Source organism: Staurois parvus, unplaced genomic scaffold, assembly GCF_062004578.1.
Source record: "Staurois parvus isolate SC_StPar_1 unplaced genomic scaffold, SC_StPar_1.0 ptg000048l, whole genome shotgun sequence".
NCBI classification, from domain to species: Eukaryota; Metazoa; Chordata; class Amphibia; order Anura; family Ranidae; genus Staurois; species Staurois parvus.
This window is the reverse complement of record NW_028317844.1, coordinates 10,641,355-10,659,029: the sequence shown is the minus strand read 5'-3', so window position 1 is coordinate 10,659,029 and position 17,675 is coordinate 10,641,355. Positions and strand designations below refer to the sequence as shown.

The window sequence follows — 17,675 nt, the reverse complement described above, 5'->3', positions numbered from 1 at the left end:
GAGCGGCCAGTAAGTGTGCCGTGTAGAGGTGCTGCTGCAACCACATATGCTGGCTGCAGCAGCACCATACTAGAACAGAGGTCAGCAAGTGTAATTGGTGTCAATGGGAGGAATAGTGCCCCATCATTGGTGTCACTGATACCAATGATGGAGCACTATTCCTCCCACTGACACCAACGATGGGGCACTATTCCTCCCCCCCACTGACACCAACGATGGGGCACTATTCCTCCCCCCCTCACTGACACCAATGTTGGGACACTATTCCTCCCATTGATACCAATGATGGGGCACTATTCCTCCCACTGATACCAATGATGGGGCACTATTCCTCCCACTGATACCAATGATGGGGCACTATTCCTCCCACTGATACCAATGATGGGGCACTATTCCTCCCACTGACACCAATGATGGGGCACTATTCCTCCCACTGACACCAATGATGGGGCACTATTCCCCCCACTGATACTAATGATGGGGCACTATTCCTGCCACTGATACCAATGATGGGGTGCTATTCCTCCCACTGACACCAATGATGGGGTGCTATTCCTCCCACTGACACCAATGATGGGGCACTATTCCTCCCACTAATACCAATGATGGGGCACTATTCCTCCCACTGATACCAATGATGTGGCACTATTCCTCCCACTGATACCAATGATGGGGCACTATTCCTCCCCCTGATACCAATGATGGGGCACTATTCCTCCCACTAATACCAATGATGGGGCACTATTCCTCCCACTGACACCAATGATGGAGCATTATTCCTTCCACTGATACCAATGATGGGGCACTATTCCTCCCACTGGTGTGCATTGCTAGAGGGGTAGTCTTATACGGCGAGTATAACCCAAACACTACATTTTAGCAGGAAAAGTAGGGGGTCGTCTTATACGCCCAGTCGTCTTATACGCCGGAAAATACGGTATATTAATTGGTTTGCTTGAAAAATATAGCGTCTACAGTATGGTATATATATATTGGAATTTACGCAACTTTTACTTTCTGACTGCCTCACATTTCCTGAGGTGCTAAAATGCCAAGGCAGTACAAAAATCCCCCAAATAACCCTTTTTTGGGAAAGTAGAGACCTCAAGGAATTTTCTGAGAGGCATGTTGAGTCCATAGAACATTTTATTTTTTGACACAAATTTTTGAAAAATGACAAACAAAATTGTCAGTTAAATGGTATATTGCTAACGCATGCCATGGGTTTATGTGGAATAACACACCAAAACACATTCTGCTACTTCTCCAGAATATGGGGATACCACATGTGAGAGACTTTTTGGCAGCCTAGCCACATACAGGCTCCTAAAACCCAATTTCCGCCTCCAGGCTTTCGAAGGGCATATTTCCTCATATCACTTCCTCACTACCTATCAGTTTCGGAGGCCCTAAAATGCCAGGATAGTACAAACACTCACCCAAATGACCCCTTTTTGGAAAGTAGACACCCCAAGGAATTTGATAAGAGGCATGTTGAGTACTTTGCAGATATCAATTTTGTCACAGGGTTTTGAAAAAATAAAAGAAAAGAAAAAATACATTTTCGTTTTCTTTCTTCATTTTCCAAAAACTTGTGAAAACAAATGAGAACTGCAAAATACTCACCATGCCTCTTAGAAAATACCTTGATGTGTCCACTTTTCAAAAAGGGGCCATGTGGGGGGGGGGTGCTTCTACTATCCTGGCATTTCAGGGCTAACATTAGAAGCTTATGCCACACATCACCCACTTTTCTAACCACTTGAAAACCAATCCTTCTCTGATACTTTTTGTTTACTTGCAAAAACAGTATTTTTGCTAGAAAATTACTTTGAACCCCCAAACATTATATATTTTTTTTAAAGCAGAGGCCCTACAGAATAAAACAATGGGTGTTGAAATTTTTTATGTCACATGGTATTTGCGCAGCGATTTTTCAAACGCAAATTTGTGGGAAAAAAATATGCTTTTTAAACTTTTAATGCACAAAAACACAATATATTGCCCAATTGTTTGATACAGTATAAAAGATGATGTTGCACTGAGTAAATGGATACCAAACATGACATGCTTTAAAATTGTGCATGCCCGTGCAACTGTGACAAATTATGTACATTTTAATATCCATAGGCAACATTTTAAAAGCCTTTACAGGTCACCATTTTAGATTTACAAAGCAGGTCTAGTGCTAAAATTTTTGCCATTGATCTGACGTTTGCAGTGATACATACCGCCTTGGGACTGCCATTTGCGTTTGCCTTTGCATGTGAGCACGGGGATGGGGGTGATATTTTTTTTGATTATTTATTTTGCTTTTTAAAATCATTTTTACACTGTACTTTTCATTTTTTTTCCGATCACTTTTGTTGTTATCACAAGGAATGAAAATATCCACTGTTATAGCAATAGGCAGTGACAGGTATTCTTTTATGAGAAATCTGTGGTCTGTTAGACTTTAGATCTCTCGTCTGCCCTTAAAGCATCTGATCACCTCAAGATCGGTGTGATTAGATGCTTTCCCAATTTTAAAATGGCAATGTGTATATCCAGCGAAACAAAAATGATGAAATGCTTTTAACTTCCAGTCTCTTAGACCAGAGAGATGATTGGAGCCTTTCCAGTCTCAGATCAGCTGTATTGTCAGCCAGTGGAATGTCCGGCTGCATTTATGGGTTCCCCAGTGGAACGGGAGAGCCCAAGAAAACCTTGGAAGGCAAAGGAAGGGGTGGGGAAGTCTCTTCCTGCTGCTTGTAAAAGCATTCCAGCAGCTAATAGCTGCTAGGATTGTTTTTACATGAAAGCCAACCATCAGCTGAAAAAAAACTATACCAGGATGATGCCTGTAGCTGGAGGCATCATCCTGGCATAACCAGTCAAAGTCCAGCAATGTACCAGTACGTTACTGGTCCATGTTGGGCATATATGTAAAAGCAGAGGACGTGGGCATATGATGTATCAAGTCTGTGGATCAATATTAATGCAATTCATTCTTTTTTGTAATGCTCATATTGAAAGTTTGGTCCAAAAAAGTTTTAAATTCGGAAACTGTGAGGTTTTGATGTGAATTGTCTGGCAAGAGCTGAATTCGGGTGGACTGTGATGTATTGTTGTGTGTATAAATTGCTTTGGCCCACAACCAATTGATACAAATCTTCTATGAAAAACAGCAGAGGAGCTAAACGCTAGTGCTGGCAGCAAACGGGTAACCCCTGCAGTTTTGGGGTCTCTATTCAAAGGAGGCACTAGTATAGTTCTGTTTGTAATCAATATATTGATCTGTACAAACACTATACTAGCAATGGCGGTGATCAGTGACCTATAGCTTGAATGCGATAGTGTGCAGGCAATCTAACGCTAGCTGATTCTGGCTGGGAGGGGTGCTAACTGATCCTGATGTTAGTGGCAGTGATCAGTGAAAAATTCTATATATTGACACTGTACTAATGACACTGGCTGGGTGACGGGGTGATCAAAGGGTTAATAGGGGCGATCGAAGAGTTAAATATGCATGTGAAATGTAGTGCTTTTACTCAGTGCCATGCTTGTTCTTCTCTCCCTGGACGGCATAGGGGGAAGCAGGGGGCACACGCATGTGTACACACACCCAAAGGTAGAAAATGGCGTAAGATTACGTCGCTTTGCCCAGAACCTCTTCTCGGCCACACATAGTGGTCAAGCTGGCGGCAAGTAGTTAAAAAGACTTACAAAAAAATGCTCTCAATAATTTTTTTAAACATTTTTTATTGTTTATAAACATTATTTTTCTTTTTTTTACTATTTTTAATACTTTCATCAGAGTAATGTGATGTTATTATAGTAACATTGTACTACTCTGGGAGGGTGATCAGGGATTTTTTTTTTTTTTTACACTTTGCATTGCAGGAGCAATAAAGATCGATGGTCTGCAATTGCTTTGAACTGTCATGAATTAGTTAGGTTTATGACAGTCAATATACTAGTGATCTGTGATTGGCTCCAGCTAGTCACATGGTACAGGGTGCTGTGATTGGCCCCATGTGTCATGTGAGAGATGTGGACCAATCACAGCTCAACAGGAACAGAAGCAAATCTTTTATGAATCAAATCAAATTGATACATAAAAGCTTTGTTGTCAATGTGATCATGTGATCGCATAGTGATCACCAGGTCCCGATTACCTGGATTCTCATTTTGTGTGTCCGGTGGACACCCCTGTGTTGGCAAAGGACCAAAGACATACAGGTATGTCACTTGTCCTGTAGTTGCCACCCATCCACAGTACAGCTGGAGGTGCACTTTCAAAGTCAACACTCACTATTTCTTTAGTATATCAATCATAATGACACCACAGAAATCTTGCATTTCCCTTCCTGATAAGCAATTGTTGTATCTGTCAGTTAGTTTTTATATAGTATGACATATCTGATGCTACGTTGTGTGTTTTATTGCAATCCTTTCCTATAGATTGGAACTTGGGATCCTGCAAGTGGCTTAAACATGACAGATAATCAAAAAGAAAAACCTGCAAATATAACAGATTCTCTTTCTAACCGGTCTTTAATTGTAACAACAATATTGGTAAGCCTTTTTATGTACTTGAAAAATGATTTATATGACTGTTTTTTTAAAACACATCTATACTACAGCCTGGACTATCCTACTTCAAATCCCTGATGTACACAACACTAATTAAAGCGGAGAAAAACAAATAGGTATATGTCATTAAAACATCACAATGGAGGGCCAGGTATGAATAGTGCCTAAGGCTTTTCATGGTCATATAACAGTATATTGTCAAAACTCTGTCTTGGTTGCCATTCTCCCTATATATTTTGATAGATCAGCTGTTCAGTGTTGCAGTTAGGCATGTATAGAATTATACATAGAGCCTGCTTGCTTATAGCACAACTGCATCGTGCAGAATAATTTGAGTATAGTACAGAAGTTTAATTAGTTTAGTGATAAATTGAGTTAGGTCATTGTAATGGCCAGGGCTTAGAGGTTGACTTTAAGCTAGAGTTAAAGATCAGGATTTAGTTTTAACTGGATTGTTAACGCCTAAGTTCATATTTGTGCAAAAAATAATAAATGTACATTTTTTGTAGGTAAAAAAAGTGCATTTACTAGTTTTTGTGTTAGGAGCCTGGAAAGCATTGCAGCAGCTATCAGTAGATTGCTGGTGCTATACAGGACTGCTTGTACCTCATATGAGCAGATGATGTTACACTGACAGGAAGAATGAATAAACTACCACAGCACTCAACAGCACCATGGTATTTCATTGAGAACTACTTGAATTGCGGCAGTGAGCATGGGGAGAAGAACCCCAACTCATTGCCACAAGGAGGTAGGGATCGGGGGGAGAGGGGTCTGAGGCTGAACATGTTACATGTTACACCCTAAATATGGGTGTAACATGTTCAGAAAGGTGAACTTATCCTTTAAGTGTCAAGAATAAGCAGGTGATTGCGTTAGTGCCAAAAAAAGAAAATCCATAATTATTAATACTTAAATGTGGTAGTTGAATTAGCTATATCTTAGCCAGGGGTAGCACGGCTAGGGGTATCATTGGCAACTGTCATCTTGGATAACGTATTAATCTTGGGTTAAGTATTGAGCATTGCACTTTGACTCTGCATCATCTGAATAACTCTTCTCTATCCCCTCACAGGTAAATGTCTGCGAGCAATATCCATCTGTACTTATCCATCTGTACTATCTCCCATGCCATGTATGACTGCTAATTGACACTGCTGTGCTATATGGTAAATGTCTGCGAGCAATATCCATCTGTACTATCTCCCATGCCATGTATGACTGCTAATTGATACTGCTGTGCTATATGGTAAATGTCTGTGAGCAATATCCATCTGTACTTATTCATCTGTACTATCTCCCATGCCATGTATGACTGCTAATTGACACTGCTGTGCTATATGGTAATCTATACGGTAATCAAAAATCCACCTCTAACTGAAGCTAGTTCACTACTATAAATGTTCTAATTGGTAATATTTGCTGCTTCCAAAATATTTAGCTCTGTCCATATTACTGTGATGTTTCTTTTGCTCTTATTGTCTAACCAAAATTTATGAGCTGATCCTAATCTTTACAACTCTGCCCTCCTGCTCTCTTGTTGTCTCTTGTAGTCTTCCTTTGGTGTGAGACATTCGCCCTGCTAACCATGTGTCTCTCCTATGCATTCATAATAGATTAATTGGCAATACCCCCACCCAACTCAGTATACATTTAGGCTTTCCTTAGGGGAGTCACAGCTAGGGGTAGCACAACCAGGGGTATCATTGGCAACTATCATCTTGGATAAAGTATTAATCTTGGATTAAGTATTGAGCATTGCACTTCGGCACTGCACTTCAGCGAATGCACAAAGCAAGAAGCCAGAGCAGACAACTCCAAATACTAAACAGACTACAGGTGACCTGTGTCCGCATCCAGCTTTTTCATCTCTTACCCATTCTGTTTATCAATCTCACCACTCTGTAACATGCACTCCCTACTCCTCCTTCTCACAGTTGTATCCTCACTTCAAATTCTCTTTCCTTCACCCCTCTCCTCCACCCACAGCTTATATATATATATATATATATATATATATATATATACATACAGTGGGGATCGAAAGTTTGGGCACCCCAGCTAAAAATTTGTATTAATGTGCATAAAGATGCCAAGGAAAGATGGAAAAATCTCCAAAAGGCATCAAATTACAGATTAGACATTCTTATAATATGTCAACAAAAGTTAGATTTTATTTCCATCATTTACACTTTCAAAATAACAGAAAACAAAAAAATGGCGTCTGCAAAAGTTTGGGCACCCTGCAGAGTTAATATCTTGAACTGCCCTCTTTGGCAAGTATCACAGCTTGTAAACGCTTTTTGTAGCCAGCCAAGAGTCTTTCAATTCCTGTTAGAGGTATCTTTGCCCATTCTTCCTTACAAAAATCTTCCAGTTCTTTGAGATTTCTGGGCTGTCTGTCACGCACTGCTCTTTTGAGGTCTATCCATAGATTTTCAATTATGTTGAGATCAGGAGATTGTGAAGGCCATGGCAAAACCTTCAGTTTACGCCTCTTGATGTAATCCCCCGTGGATTTCGAGGTGTGTTTAGGATCATTATCCATTTGTAGAAGCCATTCTCTCTTTAACTTCAGCTTTTTCACAGATGGCATCAAGTTACCATCCAAAATTTGCTGAAATTTTATTGAATCCATTTTTCCTTCTACTCGTGAGATGTTCCCTGTGCCACTGGCTGCAACACAACCCCAAAGCATGATTGATCCAACCCCATGCATAACAGTTGGACAGAGGGTCTTTTCATTAAATTCTGTGCCCCTTCTTCTCCAAACGTACCTTTGCTCATTCCGGCCAAAAAGTTCAATTTTAACCTCATCGGTCCACAGAACTTGTTTCCAAAATGCATCAGGCTTGTCTATATGTTCATTGGCAAAGTTCAAACGATGATTTTTGTGGTGAGGACGTAGAAGAGGTTTTCTTCTGATGACTCTTCCATGAAGACCATATTTGTACAAGTATCTCTTTATAGTGGAATAGTGTACCACAACTCCAGTGTCTGCCAGATCTTTCTGGAGGGATCGTGCAGTCAAACGTGGGTTTTGCATTGCTTTATCACAATCCTGTGAGCTGTTCTGTCTGATATTTTTCTTGGTCTTCCAGATCTTGCTTTAACTTCCACTGTTCCTTATGACTGCCATTTCTTAATTACATTCCGAACAGAGGATATTGACATCTGAAAACGCTTTGCTATCTTCTTATAGCCTTCTCCAGCTTTGTGAGCGTCAACTATTTTCAGTTTCAGTTTTCTAGACAACTGCTTAGAAGAACCCATGGTGCTGATTGTTGGGGCAAGGTCAGATGAGTCTGGACATTTAAAACCTTTGAGATTGACATCATCTGGTCTTCCCAGACGATGATTGAGAACAATCCATGACACTGGCAGGTCTCAGCTTTGCAAAGGGGGCAGTGCATGCTATAAATTCTGCAGGGTGCCCAAACTTTTGCAGACGCCATTTTTTTGTTTTCTGTTATTTTGAAAGTGTAAATGATGGAAATAAAATCTAACTTTTGTTGACATATTATAAGAATGTCTAATCTGTAATTTGATGCCTTTTGGAGATTTTTCCATCTTTCCTTGGCTTCTTTATGCACATTAATACAAATTTTTAGCTGGGGTGCCCAAACTTTCGATCCCCACTGTATATATACACACACATATATATACACAGTATATATATATATATATATATATAAAACCCTCACTCCTGTCTTCACCTTACTGCACTCATCAACTTCTGCTAATTCTGAATCTACATGCTAATAAAACCTCCAAGACACTGGGACCTGTTCCTCTATATAAGTCAAACCTACTACCAGGGGCGGACTGACAACTCATGGGGCCCCCGGGCAATAGGGGATCATGGGGCCCCTGTGTTCTTGCCCAAACTCAAAAAAGCCTATGAAAAAGGTATCAGGGGCATCTCATGGGGCCCCCTATTGACCCTGGGCCCTCGGGCAGTGCCCGAGTTTCCAAATGGCCAGTCCGCCCCTGCCTACTACCTCTCTCACCCTTCTGCTTCTCCTAACATCTGGAGACATTTCCCTAAATCCTGAGCCACCATCTTTTTCCTTTGACCAACACACCCAGCACCCCATATCCTCTAACAGCGGCCTCAATCCACACAATCTGGTTACTATTCCTCTTCTTCCTAGACCCAGCCCTCCTTTTTCCTGTGCCCTTTGGAATGCCCGCTCTGTAACAAATTTGTCCATGACCTTTTTATCACAAACTCCTTTAACCTACCTGCAATTACAGAAACCTGGCTTCGTGAATCTGACTTTCCCTCTCCTGCTGCCCTCTCCCATGGTAGTGTCCTTTGGACTCACTCTCTCAGGCCTAGTGGACAGAAGGAAGGTGGAGTTGAAATCCTCCTATCCCCTCAAATAACTTTTCAGGTCCTTCATTCACCTCTCTCTCTCTCTGTCTCTCTGCTCATTTGAAGCTCACTGTATTTGTCTATCCTCTCCACTTTCTTTAAGAATTGCTGTCATCTATCGGCCTCCTGGACCAGTATCAAGCTTCCTTGATGACTTCTCTGCCTGGCTACATTACTTTCTCTCTTTTGAAAATCCCACAATTATTCTCGGTGACTTCAACATCCCCGTTAACCTTAACTCTCCTGCTACTTCTAAACTTCTGAGCCTAATCACTTCTTTTGACCTAAAACAATGGACATATGCTTCTACTCACTTTAATGGTAACTGCCTGGACCTTGTATTCTCCTACCTCCTAACTCCTTGCAACCTCACCAACTTTCGTTTTCCTCTCTCTTATCACTCCCTTATTAGCTTCACTCTCTTCTTGGCTTTCTCTTCCTTGTCTTCCAACTACTGAACAGTTACCCATAGAAACTTTTGCTATTTTAACCTTTCTCCTATTTGTTCTGCAATAGATTGTCTTTATGACTCAGCCCTATCCTGCCCCAACCTGGGCACTTCTGTCTACAACAATTCACTGTCATCCACCCTGGACATATTGACCCCCCTAACTAAACTGACAGCTACAGCATTGGTAAACAGACAATACCAGATTCCTCAAAAAATGTAGCTGTGCTCTTGAGCGTTTACGGTGTAAGGCTAAGACCCAGAAAGTCTTTGAACAATATAAATTTGATCTTCAAAAATACAATTCCTATATCCACACTGCCAAACAGACCTATTTTATCACTCTCATTAACACACTATCACACAGTCCCCATCAGCTCTTTTCTACCTTTATCTCTCTTCTTCGTCCTTCATTACCTCCACCCACTAACTACTCAGTACCCAGAAGATCTCTAATCAGTTCAAAAATAAGACTGACACAATTTGTGATGAGATGTTCACTGTAAAGATATTTCCCTCACCCTACATTCCTTTTCCACCTGCACAATCAGTACTTCCCTTGTTTAATCCAGCTACTATAGAGGAAGTTAGTAAACTTTTTTCTAAACCCCACCTAACCACCTGTCCCCTGGACCATGTTCCCTCACAAATACTACAGTCACCCTCTGGCTCTATTCTTCACTCTTTAGCTCATAACTTCAATCTCTCCCTTTCTACTGGCATCTTCCCCAAGCCTCTAAAACATGTGCTAGTTACCCCCATACTTAAAAAGGCCTCACTGGACCTCATGAATGTTAACAACCTAAGACCCATCCCCTTACTTCCTTTTACCTCAAAACTCCTTGAACGTCTAGTCTACGACCAGCTGAGCTGCCACCTCATTGAGAATAACCTTCTCAATCTCCTTCAGTCTGGATTTTGCCCACAACACTCCACAAAAACTCACAAAATACTTAATAGCTAAAACCAATGGTCACAATTCCGTACTCTTACTCTTGGACCTCTCTGCTGCCTTTGACACAGTTGACCACCCCCCTCTTCCTCAAAACACTCTATTTACTTGGCCTCCATGTCTGTACTCTCCATTGGTTTGAATCTTACCTATCTCACCATACCTTCAGTGTCATTTTCAACTCTACTTCCTCTTACCTTCGGGTCCCCCAAGGTTCTGCCCCTGGACCTCTCCTATTATCGATCTACACTTCTTCCCTGGGTTATTTGATAGCTTCCCATGGTTTCCAATACCATTTCTATGCTGGTGACACAGAAATCTGTCTACTCCTCAGCTCACCCCATCAGTTTCCTCATGTATCGCTGATTTACTAACAGACAAATAAGACTGGATGTCACACCACTTCCTAAAACTCAATCTTTCCAAAACTGAGCTCAGAATATTTCCTCCCCCACATGCCTCTTCCTCTGATTTCTGTCAAGATCAATAGCACAGCTATTAACCCATCCGCGCATGCTAGGGGTAACCCTGGATTCTGAACTAACCTCTCAGGCCCACATCCAATCGCTGTCCAAATCATGCCGCCTCATCCTCTGCAACATCTCAAGAATACACCCCTTTCTACCAATGATACCACAAAGCTTCTAATTCACTCCCTAATTATCTCTCACCTAGACTACTGCAACTCCCTCCTCATTGGCTTACCTTTACATAGGCTATCCCCCTTCAGTCCATCATGAATGCTGCTGCCAGGCTCATCCACGTTACCAACTGTTCAGTGTCTGCTACCCCTCTCTGCCAATCCCTCCACGGGCTTCCACTTGCCCAGCAAATAAAATTCAAAATACTAACAACAACTTACAAAGCCATCCACAACTCTGCCTCCAGCTACATCACCAACCTGGACTCAAAATATCACCCAAACCGCTCTCTTCGATCCTCCATGCTCTCTAGTTTGCAGGGTTATCATATATATATATATATATATATATATATATATATATATATATACTGTATTCCCAAAACTATTTGGACACCTGCCTTTATACGCACATGAACTTTAATGGCATCCCAGGCTTAGTCCATAGGGTTCAATATTGAGTTGGCCCACCCTTTGCAGCTATAACAGCTTCAACTCTTCTGGAAAGGCTGTCCACAAGGTTTAGGAGTGTGTCTATGGGAATGTTTGACTATTCTTCCAGAAGCGCATTTGTGAGGTCAGGCACTGATGTCGGACAAGAAGGCTTGGCTCACAGTCTCCACTCTGCCTCATCCCAAAGGGTCTATGGGAATGTTTGACCATTCTTCCAGAAGTGCATTTGTGAGGTCAGACACTGATGTCGGATGAGAAGGCTTGGCTCACAGTCTCCACTACCTCATTCCAAAAGTAATCCCATATTGGGTTGAGGTCAGGACTCTGTGCAAGCCAGTCAAGTTCTTCCACCCCAGACTCACTTATCCATGTCTTTATGGACCTTGCTTTTTGCAATGGTGCGCAGGCATGTTGGAACAGAAAGGGGCAATCCCCAAACTGTTCCCACAAAGTTGGGAGCATGAAATTGTCCAAAATGTCTTGGTATGCTGGCGCCTTAAGAGTTCCCTTGACTGAAACTAAGGGGCCCAGCCCAACCCCTGAAAAACATCCACACAACATAATCCCCCCTCCACCAATCTTTACACTTGGCACAATGCAGTCAGGCAACTATTGTTCTCCTTGGCAACTGTAAAACCCAGACATGTCTATTGTATTGCCAGAGAAGTGTGATTTGTCACTCCAGAGAACATGTCTCCACTGTTGTAGAGTCCAGTGGTGGCATTCTTTACACCACTGCATTCAATACTTTGCATTGTACTTGGTGATGTAAGGCTTGGCTGCAGCTGCTTGGCCATGGAAACCCATTCCATGAAGCTCTCTACACACTGTTGTTGTGCTAATATGAAGGCAACATGAAGTTTTCAGGTCTTTAGCTATTGATGCCGACAGTGGGTGACTTATGTGTACTGTGCGCTTCAGCATGCGCTGACCCCATATTATTTTACATGGCTTACTACTTCATGGCTGAGTTGCTGTTCCCAGTTGCTTCCACTTTGTTATAATACCTCTAACAGTTGAATATAACAAGTAAATGTCACGGATGGACTTATTGCACAGGTACTGTAGCAACCTATCACGGTACCACGCTTGAATTCACTGAGCTCCTGAGAGCGATCCATTCTTTCACAAATGTTTGTAGAAGCAGTCTGCATGCCTAAGTGCTTGATTTTATACACCTGTGACCATGGAAGTTATTGGAACACCTGAAGCCAGTGATTTGGAGGGGTGTCCCAATTGTTTTGGCAATATGGTGTATAGATATATTATCAAACAGATATAACAAAACACTTTCTATGGTATGTTTAACACATTATGAGAGAACAAAGTTGAAAAGTTCATTGTTAGGCTTTGCATACAAATTAAGGGCTCATATTAGTGTAGGGTAGTGTTCAGGTTACATTTTAGGGGGTAGGTTAATCTATGGCGTTAAGGTGAAGCTTACATTTTAAGGTTAGGTTTAGGGTGAGGGTTATGTTTTTAGGGCTTAGGGTTTTCAGGGAGTGTTATGTCTTAAGGTTAAGGATGTGGTTTAGGCTTTGAGGGTTTAGGTTCACTTTTGGTGGCTAATTTAGGGTGATGGTTATGTTTTATGTTCAGATTAAGTGTTAAGGTTTAGGAATTAATTGCTTAGGCAGGAATACACTTAAGGTTTTGGCGTGGTTAAGAGGTAAGGCATTATTTTAGAGGATGGTAAAAGCTCAGATAGAAGCAGGCTATGGGGTTGATTTACTAAAGGTAAATATACTGTGCACTGCAAGTGCACCTTCAAGTGCACTTCACTGCAAGTGCAGTTGCTTTAAATCTGAGGGGAAGCTCTGAAATGAGGCAAATCTCTACTGATTTCTTTTATCCAATCAATTTTTATTTTCCTTGCATGTTCCCCCCAGATCTAGAGCAACTTCACTTTCAGTGCACAGTCAATTTGCCTTTAGTAAATCAAGCCCTACTTGTTTAGTAGAGGGAATTTTTTTAATAAGTCTTAGGAAAGCAGCAGGTTTTTACCTTGTTCTTGGTAAATGAAGCGACTTACAAACAGCACTTAAAACAAATGCATGAAAATTATAATTTATCTCTGTATATGTTTTTGACAATCTAGCAACATAAGTGTGTCATCCTAAAACAAAAATAATGGCTAAGTCTTGTAATTTCTTTGCTTCTTTTCCTGCAGTGAAACTTTTTGGAGCTGTTAAATTAGGAGGATCATTATATATGTATGTGTAACATTCTTTTTGTATCTCTGTGTGAAACAGTCAGGGAATAGACATACAGTCAGAAAAATGTGTACACGTATAGTGCATATTTATTTCTGAGAGCATTGTACTTCTAGTTGCTGAAAAGGTGATTTTATCTTTTTTTAATTTTTGTAGATCCAAAAAAAATATATTGCAAGGAACGCTGTATCTAAAATACTCTTGGCACAGAAAAATATCTTATTTAAACACACATTCACACAAATAAAACACTCAAAGAAACTACAGGTCCAGAACTGTTGCATTAACAATAGAGAACAATTTCAAAAGATTTATCAAATTGTCAGATACAAATAAGTAAAATCATATTTGATTATTCTAGTTACTTCTTTTCAACGGTACTTCAGAAAAGGAAGAATGAGCCAATACATTAGGTTTTCATTTACAGACATTTTTTACTTTTCAGCCTTTCTAAGGAAACATTGGGTGTCAGTATGTGTTATTGAAGTAACAGAGTTCAGAGTAAAATTACTAAATGAACAAAACACATTTCATTCAACAGGAAGAACCTTATGTGATGTTCAAGAAATCAGATAAACCACTTTATGGAAAAGAGAGATTTGAAGGCTATTGCATTGACTTACTTCAAAAATTATCTGAAATTCTTGGATTTAAATATGAAATTCGGCTAGTGGAAGATGGCAAATATGGAGTTAAGGATGATACCACTCAACAATGGAATGGAATGGTCCGTGAGCTAATGGATCATGTAAGTTCAACTTTATCAACATTGTATTTTTTTGGTCACAATTCCCTTTTAAACCAATTAGTAAGAAATACTAACATGAATTACCTGGAATTAGCAGTCTCAAATCCTAATAAAAGCAAACAAATGTAATATTTTACAACAAAACCCAACTGTTACCTTACAGGCAATAGGGAGAGATAACAGAAGCTGAGCTGTTCCTAGTCAATGCATTTATATTTATAAAAAGAATTCATAATGATTGGCACTCATGGCTGCTACTGTACAGGAAGAAGATAGCCTACTTACTCCATTCAATGTACCTTGCTGCTGGTTTGATTTACAAGTTGAATTATTTTGTGCGGCAAATATATTAACATGTCTGTTTCCAAAAACCACTTTAACTGGGACGATTTGATTATCATAGCTGATATCCTATATAATGATCTAAATATATGTTCTTGCTGTACTTATGATTTTTGTGTGCATGTAATGTAAAACAAGGTATTCTGAGTGCAGTGCCTGGTTATCATGGTATTAAGAGACTTCTTGTCCAAAACTGTCATGGTTCACTCATGGTGCTGTATCTATGAAGGAGCAGTGTTGACACTCCAGTGTTGGGACTACAGGACACCACCTCCTCTCCTTATTTCAGAAGAGAACTTGGTTAGGATGATAACACTACATTTACAGTAATTGAACAGACATCACAAAATGATTTAATGGCCATATTTAACAGACTAAAAGAGAGCAAATATAAAAAAATAATTGTTTGGGTTTTTATACATTTTAGGTTTTAAAGGGCCAACTCAGCCTAAACTGATTGTCACCTAAGAGTTTCCTATTTCTTTCCAACTCTAGTGAGGCGATATCTGACCACTACTTTGCAATTTTGCCCACCTGCAATAGTATTTACAACTATTCTATAACAGTTTCCATAGCCCAATACTGTATATTTAGCTTCCTGAGGACGACATCCAAAAACTTTTTTGAAGTGATCCACACTCTGCCAGTACCATTTTCTGGGCAGTAGCTTCCACATTTTAACTGCTCTAAAAGTAATGTACCTTTTCCACAATGTAATGTTAAACCTCCTTGCTTCCAACCCTAAATCGTGGCCACATATTCACAGGAACCTTCAAGTAAACAATTTATTACAGTTACAGGAGTCACCTAGATATATATTGTAATCATAATAAGCACCTCTTCTCCAGGGTGAATAATTGTAGTCTGTGTAACTGATCCCTATACCTGAGGTCCTTTATACCTCTTATGAACTTTTTTGCCTTTCACTGAACGCTTTCTAATTCAACAATACCTGAGGATTGGTGAGCAAAATTTATGATGGCCAAGCCAGTGTTTTGTAAAGATGTAGCATTGTTGATTTATCTCTTGAATGTATTCCCTTTTTAATGCACAACAGAATTTTGCTAGCTTTGTTAGCTGTGCCTTCACATTGCATGCTACTGCTATGTTTGTGTTCTGAAAGTACCCCCAGATCCTTTTCCACCATTCATTCTCCCAGAGGAGCACAAACCACAGATATTCCCAGGATAGGGAATCAAAAGCTTTGTATATATTTAAAGACAGTAAAAATCCCAGAATGTTGCAGAAGGTGTATAAGGTGAACTACCTTACAAACATTATCACCCGCCTGCCTCCCAGGGACGAAACCGACTTGGTCCCTGTGGACCAGACTCTCCAAATATTTTTTGATACGAAGACTGAGAATCTTGCCCAATATCTTCAGATCCTCATTAAGAAGAGAAATGGGCCAAAAGGCGTGTGGTTCCTGTACGTCTTCCATTGTCTTAGAAATCACTGAGATATGAGCTTTAAGCACTTCTGGAGAGGGCAGAAAACCATGTCACAATTCATTAAAATAAACAGCCTAAAAGGACGCTGACAGGGTTGCAAATGTTTTGTAATAGAAACCTGAAAAGCCATCAGGACCTGAGGCCACAGTGAACCGTAAAGATTTGATAGCTTGAAGTACTTCTAATACAGTTAAGCCTGCATTAAGGGTCACCCTCGTTGCATTGGACAATCCAGGGAGTTGTAGATCTTGAAAGAACGCTTCTGCCTGAGCTACAGGAAAGGGATCTGGTGTATAAGTGTGAAAGGAAGTCCGCAAAATGACCTGCGGGGGATTGGAGGGGCAGCCCCTCGCAGGGAGCTGCAAGCTGACCGGTATATCTGGTTGCTCCACAGAATTAAGTTTCCTAGCCAGCATCAGGACCTGGTTTCTTAGCACAGGTATAAAATTTATGTTTGGTCCAATGCTGGGCCCATTCTGCTACCAGAGTGTCCCGCGTTTGTTTATGCGCCGTGGATGGGTACGACTTCCAATGAGCATCTGCAGAGGCTAGCTGAGAGTGAAGGTCCAAAAGACGATGCTCCCACATCTGAGCCACAGCCAGCTGTATAATGACACCCTGCACCATAGCTTTATGCGCCTCCCACATGGGCACTGCCGCAGAAACTGATCTCGAGTGCTCTTTAAAGTTCGTTCGTATGGAAGATTCAATTTGCTGGCAAGTGGTCTGGGTGGTTAATAAAGACTCATTAATGCACCAGTGAAAATGGTGCTGTGTCAACCCCGAAAGTGCAAGAAGAAGAACCAGGGGATCGTGGTCTGACCAGGGCGAGGAAGGGATAGATATCCTCCTGACTAAAGGAATCTATTGGACATGCATAAATATGTGGTCAATTCTGCAGAAACTATTATGAGGATTTGAGTAGAATGCGCTCAGTTGGGTGAAGTTCCCTCCAAACGTCTGCCAGCTCCGCAGACTGCAGGAGAGAGCACATGCGTTCCTCCTGCACTAAATCGTGAGAAGGGGCCTTCCCAGAGCATAGCGCCTATTTAGAGCAGAATTCAAGGTAACATTTGAATCCCCCAAAAGAAGAAGGCGGCCCTTGGAGTGTCAGGAAACAATGGTACAAATATGTAAGAATTATTTGTGCTGAAAGCGATGGGGAGCGTAATAAGAAACAAAAATTACCTCCTGATCCCAGAGGGTACTCTGCAGGAGCAAGTACCTGCCCATGGGGTCCACTATATTTTGAGCACAGGTAAAAGGGAGATTGAATTTGAAGGCTATCAGAACACCCCATCAGATACCATGGGGTGGAGGACTGGACAAACCTGGTTTCCTACAAGCATACCACATCAATTTGTTGCGATTTGAGGTGATGAAAACTTTAGACCGCTTCTGAGATGAATTAAAGTCTTGGATATTTTATGAATGTATTTTCAAAGGAGACAAAGCCATGGCGGGATCGGCGTAAT

General features: G+C 40.9%; 1 protein-coding gene across 2 annotated transcripts in view; it reads left to right on the top strand.

The window, feature by feature from the left end:
- GRIK2 (glutamate ionotropic receptor kainate type subunit 2) overlaps positions 1–17,675 on the top strand; it is an 855,383-nt gene that overhangs the window by 577,706 nt on the left and 260,002 nt on the right. For both annotated transcript variants that reach the window (XM_089665163.1, XM_089665154.1), the window contains 2 exons: positions 4,444–4,557; positions 14,201–14,407. In XM_089665163.1, coding sequence (XP_089521289.1) covers positions 4,444–4,557; positions 14,201–14,407 — 321 coding nt within the window. The remainder of the gene's footprint in view (positions 1–4,443; positions 4,558–14,200; positions 14,408–17,675) is intronic.